This window comes from Oncorhynchus gorbuscha, linkage group LG24, assembly GCF_021184085.1.
Source record: "Oncorhynchus gorbuscha isolate QuinsamMale2020 ecotype Even-year linkage group LG24, OgorEven_v1.0, whole genome shotgun sequence".
NCBI lineage: Eukaryota > Metazoa > Chordata > Actinopteri > Salmoniformes > Salmonidae > Oncorhynchus > Oncorhynchus gorbuscha.
This window is the reverse complement of record NC_060196.1, coordinates 29,818,774-29,835,018: the sequence shown is the minus strand read 5'-3', so window position 1 is coordinate 29,835,018 and position 16,245 is coordinate 29,818,774. Positions and strand designations below refer to the sequence as shown.

Genomic DNA, 16,245 nt, shown 5'->3' with positions numbered 1-16,245 from the left:
TCCATAACGTCATTGACGTGTTGTGAAGACCTTCATCTCTCAAGAGATAGGAATTTCACGTGTGAGGTAGGATAACTGTCAAGTATGAAAGTATAAACGTTTTCATAGTTATTAGACAGTTGATCTGTCAAGCCTTCTCTCACTTCAATTATTGACAAATGTTTGACCATCCTGTCGCAAAATTGAACTGGTGATCTGTCAATTGTCCTTTTGTAATGCGACCTATTGTGGCGCAGAATGGTCTGTGGTTGGATTATAGTTGCGAGTGCCACTGATTACATAGCGCACTTGCAATAGGTCTGTCCTGCCTTGCGTGTCTATGGGAGTGTCAGTGCATCTCACACACCCACTGGCATTTCTTTCACACGCGGAGTGGTGTGGAAAGGGAGAGGGACGGCAGCTGGGCATAGCAGTGGAGGGAGACAGAATCCGAACATCGCTAACCAAGACGCTCGGCTCTTCAATTTGACCTGGTATCATTTTCACGTCATACAGAGCAACGCTTATTGCTAGGATGCTTGTTACACATAAAACGGCCCCTTTAATTCGTTTTAGTTTTTGTGTGTGTGTGTGTGTGTGTGTGTGTGTGTGTGTGTGTGTGTGTGTGTGTGTGTGTGTGTGTGTGTGTGTGTGTGTGTGTGTGTGTGTGTGTGTGTGTGTGTGTGTGTGTGTGTGTGTGTGTGTGTGTGTGTGTGTGGGGGGGGATACAACTTGGCATAGGTATTCAATGAAACCTTGCCTTCTCACGTATTCCTATGCCGTTCCTCTTTTAAATGGGATCTGATCATTTATTATTAGAGCAAAGGCAAATTGTGTCAGGAAGAAGAGCGTTTGTTCCTCAAATTTGTCGAGTTACAGTTTCCTCTTCTGTTTTCATACTACAGCCTACTATCAGCTATTCTGCTTTGAAACCAGCCTAAAACAGTTTCATCTGCTGAGGATACCCGACTGACTGAGAGGAGATGGGGGTAAGAGCTATTTCCATTCTAATTTGTGTGCGTAACAATGAGTTTATGAATGGGTAGCTGTAACCTATGGGAAATGTGTAACGCGCGTTAATGATAATAAATATCATATTAGAATGGCATAGTCCACTATAGTATTTCGATGGCTTGTGATACCAATGGCAAATTGGTGTGACTTTACATGCATGACTGTTAAAACGTGTGCTGTGTAGCTATTTATGTCTATGTTGATTCAATGCAATTAATTGCACGAATTACAGTCCCAATACCTTTAATTACTGTCTATTCTTTCGTTACATTATATTTTCTTGCCACGTCTGTGTTAAATAGCAACATTACTGACTTTGTTATCTGCTATCTGCCCTGTTTTCCGAATTGCACCCGAACCGATCCGCGACACACTTCCACTCTTCTCCTCTCCAGACGCCAGTCGGTGCTTCATAATGGAGTTACCGGGAGAGGGGAATCTGTTGTTTCATTCCTGCTCCAAAATGGACTTTAATAACGCTAAACATCTGTAGGCTATCGATGGATGGACCTCGTGCCAAATTGAAAACAAGCTGTTCTCTAAACCCAAATTAGCCGGATGTTTTTTTTGTTGGGGCCATTCACTATTTGGATACTATATTCCATTGAATTGGAATGGCACATATAGATCTTGCCAATAAGAATGACAATATTTAGGCTAGGCTACCGAAGAAAGACTATGGTGATGCAGTAAGGATGGCGGACAACTTTATCAATCCTCGACGTCACATTAAATCTAAATAGGTCTAATTGCATTACATTATGAGTCTGGTTGTCATCGTTTTTTCACGTTTTGACCCCTTGCTTTTATTGCACACTGATGGCCTCCGTGATTGTAATTTGGAATTGATGGAGAGGCGACGGGGACATATTCAGAGGGTGGGTGTGGGATACTAAATGCCGATAGATAATATTTGAATTGTCGACCACTTGTTTTATATCCATCCTACAGAGTAATATTTTAAGTCACGGAAGCTGTTCTAGTCGTTGCTTATGGATATACCGAAAGGGAATTAGTGGAGAGGTTCGGTTGGGGTACCAATCCGCGCAGACAGCTGCGTCAAAATGGATGCCCAATTCCCCATTTCGATGTGGGTTAGGGAGGTTGTCGTAGCCTAATAATCAAACATGCCAGTGCATGATTCTAACAGAAAACCTTGCACATTTCCAGTAGCGATTTTGGCATATAAATCTTGGTGGGGCAAAACAAAATGATGTGGGATGCATGCCAGCAAAGCCACAACACAACACAACACAACACTAAACAATACATTAATTGCACTATACCACAGCTACACCTGGCTATCAGCGGAGCCTTGTATGGCAACGAAACAGTTCATTCAGCCTCATTTACTGCCTTTTAAAAATCCATAACTGATATGGCTGACTTGCTTAAACAAATGTGGTTTCTACTGACAATTGAGATGTACACGCTATGTCATAAGGGGAAGACAAAAAAAAGTTGAATCATGATGACGTCAGTGATTTTCAGGTAATAGCTCTAGAAAGAGGGCCGAGTCGGATGAAAGTTCAAAACGTATTTTCCCAGTCGTAGCTTGTTTTTCCAGAGTTCCCAGTTGTTTTGAACTCACTAAAGTCATATTTTACTGTTCCAAGTTAACAGGGGTTTTGAGCCCGGCATAAATCATGCTTCATTTACAGCATGGCCAATGTTGATGTTTCTAATTTATAACTAGGAAAAGAGACCCTTAAATCTTAGACTTGGGACCACATATTCACTCCACTGATTCTTTCTAAATCACTCATTGTTGAAGTTTCAATTTGCAACTGTGATGTTTATGTCCAATGGCCGATGATTCCTTATTTCTCTTCATATGACGAGGATTAAAAAGCATTTGCCAGTAAATTGTCGACTTGATTCATGATGATGACTGCTAGCGAAGATTTTGAAAGTATGATGCCAGTCCAAAGCTTCTGTAGATATAATGTGATTTGACATCATTTAATCTGTGGTCAATGAAATTGAGCCTTCTTGGATGGGCATTTCTAATGTAACTCTATGGCAGCACCCAAGGGGCTTGAATTTTCGAGCTCTACCCTTAGACTTGGCGGTGATGTAGTGTCCCCTTGAGTGACAGAACACTGAGGCAATCACGGCTCCACGCTCCGTATTTTCTGCTGCCTTGCCCCACCACCACGCTAGGAGCATGGTAGCACTGAGCTAGGCTGAAACACCTGCATTTTGGAGCTGCCTTACTCAAGAAAACATCAAATAAACCATGTTTGTATGCGGCTTTATTAACTCAATGATATATATATATATATTATTTTTTAAACATTATTTGCAAACAAATATGTGATATGTATTCATGTCAAAATAACATGAAATACAGGCAAGCCCCCAAAAATTCCCTGCCCCAATGACGGGTCGCCACTGCTCATTTCATTTTTATCTGACACAGACTGCCAAAATCCTATTGATAAGTCATGGCAAAAATACAAAATGTTCCAATCCATCGTGGTATATCCTGCCTTAAACCAATGATTTCATGGTTTGTGATGAAATATTTTCCATGCTATCCAGGATCCTTTGGATGTCCCTACCCCATTGACATTTGAAATGGTTAAGGTTAGGGTTAAGATTATGGTTAGGGTAAGGGTTAAAGTTAGGGTTAGGGTTTACGCTAGGCATATCCAAAGGATCCTGAATAGCACTGGCCAATGAAATACACAGGCCCTTACTCCTTTAGTTGGACCTAATTTGGGGCTATAGTTTATCTCACGGGACGAGTATTAAGGCTATCATCAGTCTACCTGAAATGGTGTCACGCTGTCATGGTCGTAATTCCCGTCGGATAGCCCGGAGAGGGGGACCACGTACAACTCTATAATTTTCACACTTCAAACAGGGAGTCTGGCCAGAGCGAGCGGACTAAGGCTAGGATTCGTTGACATACCGCCATGGGGGGATAAAAACGGGGTGGTCAGGTTTATAAATTGTTATAGTTGACAAGACACCAAGGCCATCCAAATCAATCAATTGAGGCTGCCCAGGGACAAAATATGGGAGTAGGTCAACCATTGAATTAGGCCTTGTGGTGGAGTGGTTCCTGCCGGAGACACTGATTTGAGACGATACCCCATAGAATGAGGGAGGGTACTGACGGAGATGGAGAATGTGGGAGGGAGGAAAGATAGCAGGGAAGTCTCTGTGGTGAGCAGTGGTGGGGAAAGTATCCAATTGTCATACTTGTGTCAAAGTAAAGATTCCTTAAAATAAAATGACTTGAGTTAAAGTAACCCAGGAAAATACTACTTGAGTAAAAGTCCGAAAGTATTTGGTTTTAAATATACTTAAGTACCAAAATGAAATGTAATTGCTAAAATATACTTAAGTATCAAAAGTAAATGTAAAAAGCATTATCATGTTTCAGGTAAGACCCGAATGCAGACTGTGAAGTAACAATGTTTATTACAGCAACAGGGGCAGGCAAACGACAGGTCAAGGCAGGCAGGGATCGATACTCCTGAGTAGTGGGGTAAAGGTACAGGACGGCAAGATCAGGGCGGGCAGAAAAGGGAAAAACAGGGAAAAACGGACAATCAAGAGACAGGAACAGATGGAAAAACGCTAGTAGACTTGACGAAACAAAATGAACTGGCAACAGACAAACAGAGAACACAGGTATAAATACATAGGGGAAAATGGGCGACACCTGGAGGGGGTGGAGACAAGCACGAAAACAGGCGAAACCATCAGCCGTGACCAGCATTTAAAATTCTTTATACTAAGCAAACCAGACAGTACCATTTTTTATGTATGTATAGCCAGGGGCACACCCCAACCCTCATCATTTACAAATGAAGCATGTGTGTTTAGTGAGTCTGCCAGAATGACCAGGGATGTTCTTTTGATAGCTGTATGAAATTGGACCATTTTCGTGTCCTGCCAAGCGTTCAAAATGTAACGAGTACTTTTGGGTGTCATGGAAAATGTATGGAATATTGCAGTGCTAGTTTAGTTTAGTTTAGTTTATTTTATTTTTACAGGGACAGTGCACATTAATCAACGTTTCAGTAAAAGTGCCGGTTTTAGCCAGCCGGCTAATTTTCAACCGCAGTCCCTGGGCAGGTTATTAAAAACAATTACAATATAGACAATAGCATCATAGAACAAGCAAGACATAGCAACATATGACAAGCAAGACATAGCATACAGACAGAGCAACATAGGACAAGCAAGACATAGCATACAGACAGAGCAACATAGAACAAAAAGCAGCAAAACAAAATTCATAAAAGCAACAAAGTGTTTCCACACCTCACAAGCTACAGACAACAGACAACATGGAAAGCGGCAACACACAGCTAGGGACCATGTTCACAAATCTGATTGACCTTTAGCCAGGTCTTCAAGCATTTTGTGAAAGTGTGATATGTGGTGCAGTTATGTGTGTCTGATGGCAGTGTATTCCAGACATGGGAAGCTCTCACAGAGAATGCAGATTTACTAAAGGTGCTTTTCCTTAGGGGAACTATACAGTCACCTCTCATGGCAGACCTTGTGGATCTGCTGCCATATGTCTGGGTTTTCTGTTTAACAAAAATATTGAGTGGAAGGGGAGCCAGGCCATTAAGGATCTTGAATACAAGACATGCGTCGGTGTATTGCACAAGATTTTCCCAACTCAAGAGCTTGGTCAGCCATTGTTATGATTGATGGCTGAGAAGAAGAGTGACGGCTAGATTATGTCTTCTGTTTTATTTCCTCCATGACTTCCATTAATGTCCTTGGTGTTGGCTGTGGATGAATAACCAATCCCAGGGCTTCATTGGGAGACTGCTGTGGATGATGGAATGTGTTTAAGTGTGTGTGTGTGTGTGTGTGTGTGTGTGTGTGTGTGTGTGTGTGTGTGTGTGTGTGTGTGTGTGTGTGTGTGTGTGTGTGTGTGTGTGTGTGTGTGTGTGTGTGTGTGTGTGTGTGTGTGTGTGTGTGTGTGTGTGTGTACTGCATGTATGTGTGAGACAGAAGATGTACATTGAGGGGGGCAGTTCTGCTATATGTATACAGTAATCTGCCGTGACTACTGCATATAGCCTGCCATACGTAGAATGTATGCACACATGACTGTAAGTCGCTTTGGATAAAAGCGTCTGCTAAATGGCATATATTATTATTTATTATTATTAATCTGCCGTGACTACTGCATATAGCCTGCCCTATACAGAGCATTCAGAAAGTATTCAGACCCCTTGACTCTACCAAATTTTCTTACGTTACAGCCTTATTCTAAAATAGATTAAATCACTTTTTTCCCTCATCAATCTACACACAATACCCCATAATAACAAAGCAAAAACTGTTTTTAAGATTTGTTTTTCAAATTGATTTAAAAAATTCAAACTCATATCTCATGTTCATAAGTATTCAGACTCTTTATTCAGTACTTTGTTGAAGCACCTTTGGCAGCGATTACAGCCTCGGGTCTTCTTGGGTATGACGCGACAAGCTTGGCACACCTGTCTTTGGGGAGTTTCTCCCATTCTTCTCTGCAGATCCTCTCAAGCTCTGACAGGTTCGAAGGGGAGTGTCTTTGCACAGCTATTTTCAGGTCACTCAAGCCACTCAAGGACATTCAGAGACTTGTCCCGAAGCCACTCCTGCGTTGTCTTGACTGTGTGCTTAGGGTCGATGTCCTGATGGAAGGTGAACCTCCGCCCCAGTCTGAGGCCCTGCGTGCTCTGGAACAGGTTTTCATCAAGAATCTCTCTGTACTTTGCTCCGTTCATCTTTCCCTCGATCCTGACTGGTCTTCCAGTCCCTGAAACTGAAAAACATCCCCACAGCATGATGCTGCCACCACATTGCTTCACCGTAGGGATGGTGCCAGGTTTCCTCCAGATATAACGCTGGGCATTTAAGGCCAATAAGTTCAATCTTGGTTTCATCACACCAGAGAATCTAGGTTCTCTTGGTCTGAGAGTCCTTTAGGTGCCTTTTGGCAAACTCCAAGCGGGCTGTTATGTGCATTTTACTGAGGAGTGGCTTTCGTCTGGCCACTGCCATAAGGTCTGATTGGTGGAGTGCTGCAGAGATGGTTATCCTTCTGGAAGGTTCTCCCATCTCCACAGAGGAACTCTGGAGCTCTTTCAGAGTGACCATCTGGTTCTTGGTCACGTCCCTGACCAAGGCCCTTCTACCCTGATTGCTCAGTTTGGCAAGGCGGCCAGCTTTTAGGAAGAGTCTTGGTGGTTCCAAACTTCTTCCATTTAAGAATAATGGAGGCCTCTGTGTTCTTGGGGACCTTCAATCCTGCAGAAATGTTTTCGCACCCTTCCCCAGATCTGTGCATCCACATAATCCTGTCTCTGAGCTCTATGGACAATTCCTTCAACCTCATTGCTTGGTTTTTGCTCTGACATGGACTGTCAACTGTGGGACCTTATATAGACAGGCGTGTGGATTTCCAAATCATGTCCAATCAATTGTATTTACCAGAGGTGGACTCCAATGATGAATGGAAACAGGATGTTCCTGAGCTCACGTTCGAGTCTCATGGCAAAGGGTTTGAATAGTTATGTAAATAACTGTATTTCTGTTTTTAAAATTGATACATTTGCAAATGTCATCATGTATTGTGTGTAGATTGATGTGAAAATGTATTTATTTAATCCATTTTAGAATAAGGCTGTAAGGTAACAAAATGTGGAAAAAGTCAAGGGGTCTGAATACTTTCTGAATGCGCTGTATGTAATGTGTAACGTTTCTTGACAGCATCTGCTAAGTTATAGGACCTGTATTGGTTTGTCTCCTCTCTATCAATGTCTGATTTATTGAACTAGTCTGGAATCTGAATAACCTGAGGACAGCCGATAAGCCACATGGTCTCCACTTTGATGAGTACAGCAAGTGTCGTAGTGTGCCCATGATATAGCTCTCATTTGCATTCTCCTCCCCGCCCCTCCTCTGTTGTGATTGGTTGAGCAACACCCTTGCCCCAATTGTCAATCCAATAAATCAGTTTCAGTTGTACAACCATTATGCATCAGGTGAATCTATGTTGGTTAAACGTTAGCATGTACTAGAGTCCAACATTTACGTTTTATGGACATCAAAGTAACACTTTCTGTGTAACCGCCCAAGAATCTCAATACAGAATTGTAAGTCATTCTACAGTTAGATTCTGAGATGTTTTTCGGATTGAGGCATGGTTTTGATGAAGATTTAGACCATGTCTAAAATTCTAACATTGCTGCGAGTATCTTATCCTCATGACCAATACACAACCATACACCCCCCCCCCAAAAAAATAAAACAAAGTTGCTTTCAAATGCAGCGTTGTGTCAAGGCGTTGGTGACGGGGGGGGGGGCGACTCCTTGTATGTATGAGTCACCAGTGCCAGTGAAGAGGGTGATTATGGGCCGTTGAATAATGCAGTCCTGACATCTCATCTGCGTTGATGGGACCTCTATTTTCCTGCATGTCTGGTTTCCAACAGCTGTGTGTGTGTGTGTGTGTGTGTGTGTGTGTGTGTGTGTGTGTGTGTGTGTGTGTGTGTGTGTGTGTGTGTGTGTGTGTGTGTGTGTGTGTGTGTGTGTGTGTGTGTGTGTGTACCTTTACTTATTTTCCACCATAATTTGCAAATAAATTAATTAAAAACCCTACAATGTGATTTTCTGGATGTTTTTTCTCATTTTGTCTGTCGTAGTTTAAATGTACCTATGATGAAAATTTACAGGCCTCTCTCATCTTTTTAAGTGGGAGAGGCCTATGCTAGTTTACTATGCTAGTTTACTATGCTAGTTTACCAAAATAGAAAACAAACACAAACCGTTGCCATAGCAGACAAAAGTCTGGATTAAACCTACAGATAAGACCCCTCCCAAATGTATTTATTAGGACCTCCCAAATGTCCCTTCTCACCCCCTCCCCTCTGCCTTTTCAAAACTCATTTGAGAGCAACGGGATTTAAGTGGATTATCAGCATAGTCAGTCAGTGGTAGGCTAGGCAACTGAGGGGTTTAGTGGATGACATTTTGGCTCTACTGTGGAGGACTCCTGGGGTACTTCCTGGTTTGTGTGTGTTAGATTCTGGGAAACAGAAGCAGATGTAGTAGGAAGATGAACCACCAAAGGCTCCTGTGATGCATATCTTGTAAAATGTCAAGCTGCGGGATTTAGCTCTGATACAATCATTTGGAGTTGTCTCATAGGACAGGTTATACAGTGCCTTGCGAAAGTATTCGGCCCCCTTGAACTTTGCGACCTTTTGCCACATTTCAGGCTTCAAACATAAAGATATAAAACTGTATTTTTTTGTGAAGAATCAACAACAAGTGGGACACAATCATGAAGTGGAACGACATTTATTGGATATTTCAAACATTTTTAACAAATCAAAAACGGAAAAATTGGGCGTGCAAAATTATTCAGCCACTTTACTTTCAGTGCAGCAAACTCTCTCCAGGAGTTCAGTGAGGATCTCTGAATGATCCAATGTTGACCTAAATGACTAATGATGATAAATACAATCCACCTGTATGTAATCAAGTCTCCGTATAAATGCACCTGCACTGTGATAGTCTCAGAGGTCCGTTAAAAGCGCAGAGAGCATCATGAAGAACAAGGAACACACCAGGCAGGTCCGAGATACTGTTGTGAAGAAGTTTAAAGCCGGATTTGGATAAAAAAAGATTTCCCAAGCTTTAAATATCCCAAGGAGCACTGTGCAAGTGATAATATTGAAATGGAAGGAGTATCAGACCACTGCAAATCTACCAAGACCTGGCCGTCCCTCTAAACTTTCAGCTCATACAAGGAGAAGACTGATCAGAGATGCAGCCAAGAGGCCCATGATCACTGGATGAACTGCAGAGATCTACAGCTGAGGTGGGAGACTCTGTACATAGGACAACAATCAGTCGTATATTGCACAAATCTGGCCTTTATGGAAGAGTGGCAAGAAGAAAGCCATTTCTTAAAGATATCCATAAAAAGTGTCGTTTAAAGTTTGCCACAAGCCACCTGGGAGACGCACCACACGTGGAAGAAGGTGCTCTGGTCAGATGAAACCAAAATTGAACTTTTTGGCAACAATGCAAAACGTTCTGTTTGGCGTAAAAGCAACACAGCTCATCACCCTGAAAACACCATCCCCACTGTCAAACATGGTGGTGGCAGCATCATGGTTTGGGCCTGCTTTTCTTCAGCAGGGACAGGGAAGATGGTTAAAATTGATGGGAAGATGGATGGAGCCAAATACAGGACCATTCTGGAAGAAAACCTGATGAAGTCTGCAAAAGACCTGAGACTGGGACGGAGATTTGTCTTTCAACAAGACAATGATCCAAAACATAAAGCAAAATCTACAATGGAATGGTTCGAAAATAAACATATCCAGGTGTTAGAATGGCCAAGTCAAAGTCCAGACCTGAATCCAATCGAGAATCTGTGGAAAGAACTGAAAACTGCTGTTCACAAATGCTCTCCATCCAACCTCACTGAGCTCGAGCTGTTTTGCAAGGAGGAATGGGAAAAAAATTCAGTCTCTCGATGTGCAAAACCGATAGAGACATACCCCAAGCGACTTACAGCTGTAATCGCAGCAAAAGGTGGCGCTACAAAGTATTAACTTAAGGGGGCTGAATAATTTTGCACGCCCAATTTTTCAGTTTTTGATTTGTTAAAAAAGTTTGAAATATCCAATAAATGTCGTTCCACTTCATGATTGTGTCCCACTTGTTGTTGATTCTTCACAAAAATATACAGTTTTATATCTTTATGTTTGAAGCCTGAAATGTGGCAAATGGTCGCAAAGTTCAAGGGGGCCGAATACTTTCGCAAGGCACTGTATATACATATCTGCAAGCTTTTGAATCTCTCCCCTGAGTGGCAATGTCTAGTCTTTGATCAAGCGATGCAGACTGTAATTCAGCCATGAAACGTGATTACCTTGTGGACTGCACAAGATGGATACAATGTGAATGTATCAGGGACGAAACCCAAAGCCCCGCTCATAGTGTGTTTTACTGTCTTACTGAATAGAGACCCTAAAGTTGAGACGATACATTGCCACTTGTATGTATTAGGACCATATAGTGCATTTGGAAAGCCATGATGTGGTCCAACTTCCCAACCGGCTCGGGGGGTGAAGGTCGAGTCATGCGTCCTCCGAAAACATGACCCGCCAAACCGCGCTTCCTATAACACCCACCCGCTTAACCTGGAAGCCAGTTGCACCGATGTGTCGGAGGAAACACCGTTCAACTGACGACCGAGGTCAGCCTGCTAGGCGCCCGGCCCGCCACAAGGAGTCGCTAGAGTGAGATGAGTCAACCCTAACCCGGACAATGCTGGGCCAATTGTGATACAGCCTGGGATCGAACCCGGGTCTGTAGTGACGCCTCTAGCACTGCGATGCAGTGCCTTAGAAATCTGTTCGACTCGGGAGGCCCACCATTTAAAAAATATTTAATACATTTGCAAACATTTTTAAAAAACAACTCATTTTGCTTTGTCAGTCTGGGGTATTGTGTGTAGATCGATGAGGGGAAAAAACAATTGAATCAATTTTAGAATAAGGCTGTAATGTAACAAAATGTGGGAAAAGTCAAGGGATCTGAATACTTTCCAAATACACTGTACAAAGACATAATGTATGTGTGTTTCTTTGAAGAGTGTATGGTATTGTTCAATGTTCTATCTGTCTTGGGTGTCATTGTACACTGTGACATTTTAAAACCCATCCATAACAACAACTTTTGGTCAAGTAGTGTACAAGAGGCATGTAAACACATACACGCACATATAAGGCACATAGTTTAGTAGGTCTATCATTGACCAAATCTCCTCTCAGGACGTTCTCAGGACTTGCTGTGGTCCGTAGTCTCCCTGATCACCATGGCCCCCTGGAGCCACAGGGCCACTGTCATGCGCTTTCCATAGAAATGACCATGTGAGGTCCCGCTCACTGCTGCCACTGTGGCACTGTACTCTCACAAGGCTCGCATTGTCCACGGAGGAGAGAAAGAGGAAGGGATGTGAAGAGAGTTTGGGAGAGAGCGAGAGAGATGAAAGGAGAGAAAGACACAGTAAAATAGAGGGTGGGTGTGGAGGGAGTAATTGAGGGAGGGAATGGTAGAGGAAGAAAGCATGTTTGGGGGCCTTTTCATGAGGTAGGAAATCATTAACTCATCGCTTACTGTTAAATAGGGAGCTTGAGGCAGTCTTAAGGGAAACGAAGCAGCAGGGGCAGGTGGGTCGAGGTGGTTAGATTCATTGACAAAATGGCGCCAATGTTCCAAAGTGATGTCGCTCACTGTACGCATTTACAAAGTTCCCACTTCAGACTTCAATATTTAAAAGAAAACGCCTTCAATCAGGTTAACAAAAAAACAAAAAAAAGATTTACGGCGAAAGACAATGGGTGGGGTCTACCTGGCACGAATGCAGCCTTTACCGTTGAGATACCAAGACCGATCTGACAAGAAAATCCCAGAAATGGGTGTCTCCCGGGAATACACTTGGTCACTCCTTGGCCCATACCTTGTCTCAATGACAGGAATTCATTTTAATGTTGGGAAACATAAACATTTTCAACTGGGAAATGAAACGCTCTCAAAGGGTGGGAATTTGGACAGTTTCACTACCTACAGGAGACGCCTAGTAAAGTGGCAGAGTTTTAAACCATAACCAATTGGTCCTGATTAGACTCAAACTTCCATTCTGGACCATGTTATACACACATCCTCCTGGCTGTTATACTTTGATCCTTTTCATGTGAAATATACAAAGCTAGAGTGGAAAATATTTAGAGAGCTTTGCCCAATCGTATAATTACGGCAGGCTTGCACTTCAATCTCTGTTTGCTTGTTTGATTGTGGCCTACACTCAAGTAGCTAACAGTGATATTGTGGGTTATCTGAGTGCATGAATTCCTATGTAATTGTGCCTTTGGCTTGTGGTGCACGTAGGATAACAGCTGGCACCAGGAAGCCCACTTCACTGCCACACTCAAAGTTACTATGGCAGCATTGAGGCATTCACAGCCTAACATGGTGCTTTTGGGATTAGCTGACCCACACCGTGTATTAGCCCAACCTTTTTCTATGTAAAATATGGACGAGTCAGGGATCTGTGTTCTGAGGACTCTCTTTGTTTTGTCTTGCAGTACGGACGGTCAGACAGCTACCGTGTGGCCACCACGACAGAGAAGGATGAGAAGGAGTCCCCCAAGAAGGCGGACTCCAAGAAGGCAGACTCCAAGGCAGACAAGAAGACCAAGGACATGGAGGAATTGAAGAAGGAAGTTCCCTTGGTATGTGGTGCATCATTCCTACTTCCTGTTTCCTGTCAGTGCACCGTGGGCCTAGAGCAGTGTGTCCTGCGACCGGCACTGGTACCTGGGATGTTGCTAACTGGTCCCTCAGATGGCTTGCTGAACCCTATTTAGATTCATCTAGGGTGCTAGTTTTAGCCGAAGGAGAAAGGACCATAGCTTGCCGGACACTGGTATAATAACAGTTTGAGAAACAGTATCCTAAAGAGCATCCACTGGGCACAGACGTCAATTCAACGTCTATTCCTCGTTGGTTCAACGTCATTTCATTGAAATGACGTGGAAACTACGTTGATTCACCCAGTGTGTTCCCAGTGGGCAGTCTTTATGTATTCTGTTTGGGACAGCGACAAAGTTGTTAATAAATGACTTCTCAGATGTTTGGACAATGGATTTTGACAGCCTGTATTCCTGAAAATCTATTTTATTGTTGGCAGTAAATTCATCTCATGGGTGTCAAGCAAAGGAAATTGTTTTTTGTTGTTGGTACGAATAGTAGTCTCTGGCGAGAGGCACTTCCAATATAAACTAATCCTGTTTGAAGAAGATTTACTCTGTTATGTGTTGTAACAGTATAGCTTCCGTCCCTCTCCTCGCCCCAACCTGTTTCCAGCATGTATTTGCTGGAATGTATTTGCATGTATTTGCAAGAATGTAGTTAAAACTAGAGATTTATTCAATGTTTTCAACTTTTGTATTTTAGACGGAACACAAGATGTCCATCGAGGAGGTATGCCAGAAGTACTCTACCGACATAGTCCAGGTAAGTTCATCACCTCAAGACTTTTCCCAAAACCTGTGTTGGGGCTTTTAAAAACGAAACATGTTAGAACATTAATGGTAATATCAGTTGTCGCACAAAAATATCAGCCAATCCCTTTCCCTCCTCTCTCACCCCCTCTTCAGGGTCTGACCAATGCCAAGGCCGCTGAGTACCTGGCTCGAGATGGTCCCAACGCCCTCACGCCTCCCCCCACCACCCCCGAGTGGGTCAAGTTCTGTCGCCAGCTGTTCGGTGGCTTCTCCATTCTGCTGTGGACCGGCGCCATCCTCTGTTTCCTGGCCTACGCCATCCAGGCCGCCACCGAGGACGAGCCCGCAGGAGACAATGTGAGTGACAGACCCCCCCCCCCACAATAGGGCCACCATTATCACTTGGCAGGGGACAAATGAATGCAAGGTTATAGATGGCCTTTTGGGTTCAGCTTAATGTAGTGTTTCCAAAACGTAGCATTATGATTCAACTTGGGAGGTTGTGGCTGATTCTTACTTGGCACTAAAATATTTTGGAAACTCTATGACTTGGTGAACAAGGAAGTGTCTAGTGTCTAGTGTTGAGATGAGTCAGAGTCCCATGTGTTCCTTAGATCCAGCTATATGGTTCAACCAACCCTAAATGAATGTGCAGTATAGGCACCATCTGAAATGATAAATGGTTAAACAATATTTCTCTCTCTCCTTGCTCTCTGTCTCCAGTTGTACCCGGGTAATACTAAATGAGGCATTTGAATTTCCACGAATTTCATTTAATTTATCAATGACTTATTTCCTATGTATGTATGTTCCATTAATTCAAAGTCAAATTCAAATTATTCTGCATCCTGTGTACTATTTCAATTAAAATTCAAGAACTGAATTGGAATTGATCAGCCATTCTCAATTCAATTCTGAATTGACCCCAACCCTGCATGGCATGTGGCATTTTAGATCTAGCCATATAGTTCAACCAAACCTAAACGAATTAAAAAGCTCGCCACCATATTAACATGATCAAACAATGAAGTTATATTTTACCCCAGCAAACGGTGAACGTTCCTGCAACGTTAGGCAACGTTCCAACGGAGTCCCAGTTTGGTTTCCAGATCACTTTAGCATGACAACATCCCACGAATGCTTTTAAAATGTCCTGGGGAAATGTTATCTGATAAACATTAGTAGAAGGACATAATAGTTGTAAAGAACGTTTGTATCACATGTTCCAATACTGTTTTTTAATTTTTTAACATTGTTTGCTGCGTTCTCTCTCCCCAGTTGTACCTGGGTATCGTTCTCTCGGCTGTCGTCATCATCACCGGCTGTTTCTCCTACTTCCAGGAGGCAAAGAGCTCCAAAATCATGGAGTCCTTCAAGAACATGGTGCCCCAGGTAAACAAACCTCTTCTTAGACCTTTACCACCCTATCCTATTGTCTCCCTACATTCCCAACCGGTTAGAGCAGGGTTCCTCAACTGGCGGTCAGCAAGCTGAATTTGGCCAGCAGTTGATTTTATTTCCCCCCCCAAGTTTTCTGACCCCCAAAAATATATATTTGTTTAACAAAATCGCAACATAAAAGACTGTAAAACAAATCAACTCCAAGTGATTTTAATTCTGGAAATGTGTTCCAAAGTATTCCCACACATAGTGTAGAGATATGTGTGATCCTATACAAATGTTGGCAAGGTTTGAGATATTCATGTTTTAGTCAAATGTAACAACTGTTTGGGCACCTTGCGTTCAATTTGCAGTGTACAAATGATTTATAATCATGTTCCCGGCCCCCAGACCATCCTCTTGAGAGAAAAACCCGGCCCTGAATCTAGTTGATGATCCCTGACCATAGGACTCGGTGTCTGTAAATACTCATTCCAATCCTATTAGTCTCAATCATATGTGTTTTACAAATTAATAATCCAAACTTGTTTTTCTAGATGACAATGGGTGGGGTAGTTGTGGCAGTGACTCAAAATAACCTTTGACCCTTATCCATATGTTCCCCCTCAAAACACACTTAGCCGACATGGTCTTGGCCATTGTAACCAGTGGTTAGTCTATTCTAGTCTTTGTAAGTGAACATGATGCATATAGTCATTCAGTGGTGAGTTAATAGCTACTCAGACATCGGCTCAAATGTTCAGTCTCTATGTAGTCCATACGTACAGTCCATAGGTACACATTTTCTATCCACTATGGT

At 42.7% G+C, this 16,245-nt stretch overlaps 1 protein-coding gene across 2 annotated transcripts in view; it reads left to right on the top strand.

Annotated features, from left to right (window-relative positions):
- Positions 1 to 333: 333 nt before the first annotated feature.
- LOC124012027 (sodium/potassium-transporting ATPase subunit alpha-3-like) overlaps positions 334 to 16,245 on the top strand; it is a 31,804-nt gene continuing 15,892 nt past the window's right edge. The window contains exons 1-6 of one of the 2 annotated variants that reach the window (XM_046325373.1): positions 334 to 473; positions 885 to 968; positions 13,125 to 13,271; positions 13,996 to 14,055; positions 14,199 to 14,402; positions 15,324 to 15,437. In XM_046325373.1, coding sequence (XP_046181329.1) covers positions 963 to 968; positions 13,125 to 13,271; positions 13,996 to 14,055; positions 14,199 to 14,402; positions 15,324 to 15,437 — 531 coding nt within the window. In that variant the 5' untranslated portion in view covers positions 334 to 473; positions 885 to 962. Of the gene's footprint in view, positions 474 to 733; positions 969 to 13,124; positions 13,272 to 13,995; positions 14,056 to 14,198; positions 14,403 to 15,323; positions 15,438 to 16,245 lie in introns of those variants that run through there. The other variant, XM_046325374.1, reaches the window with a different exon arrangement.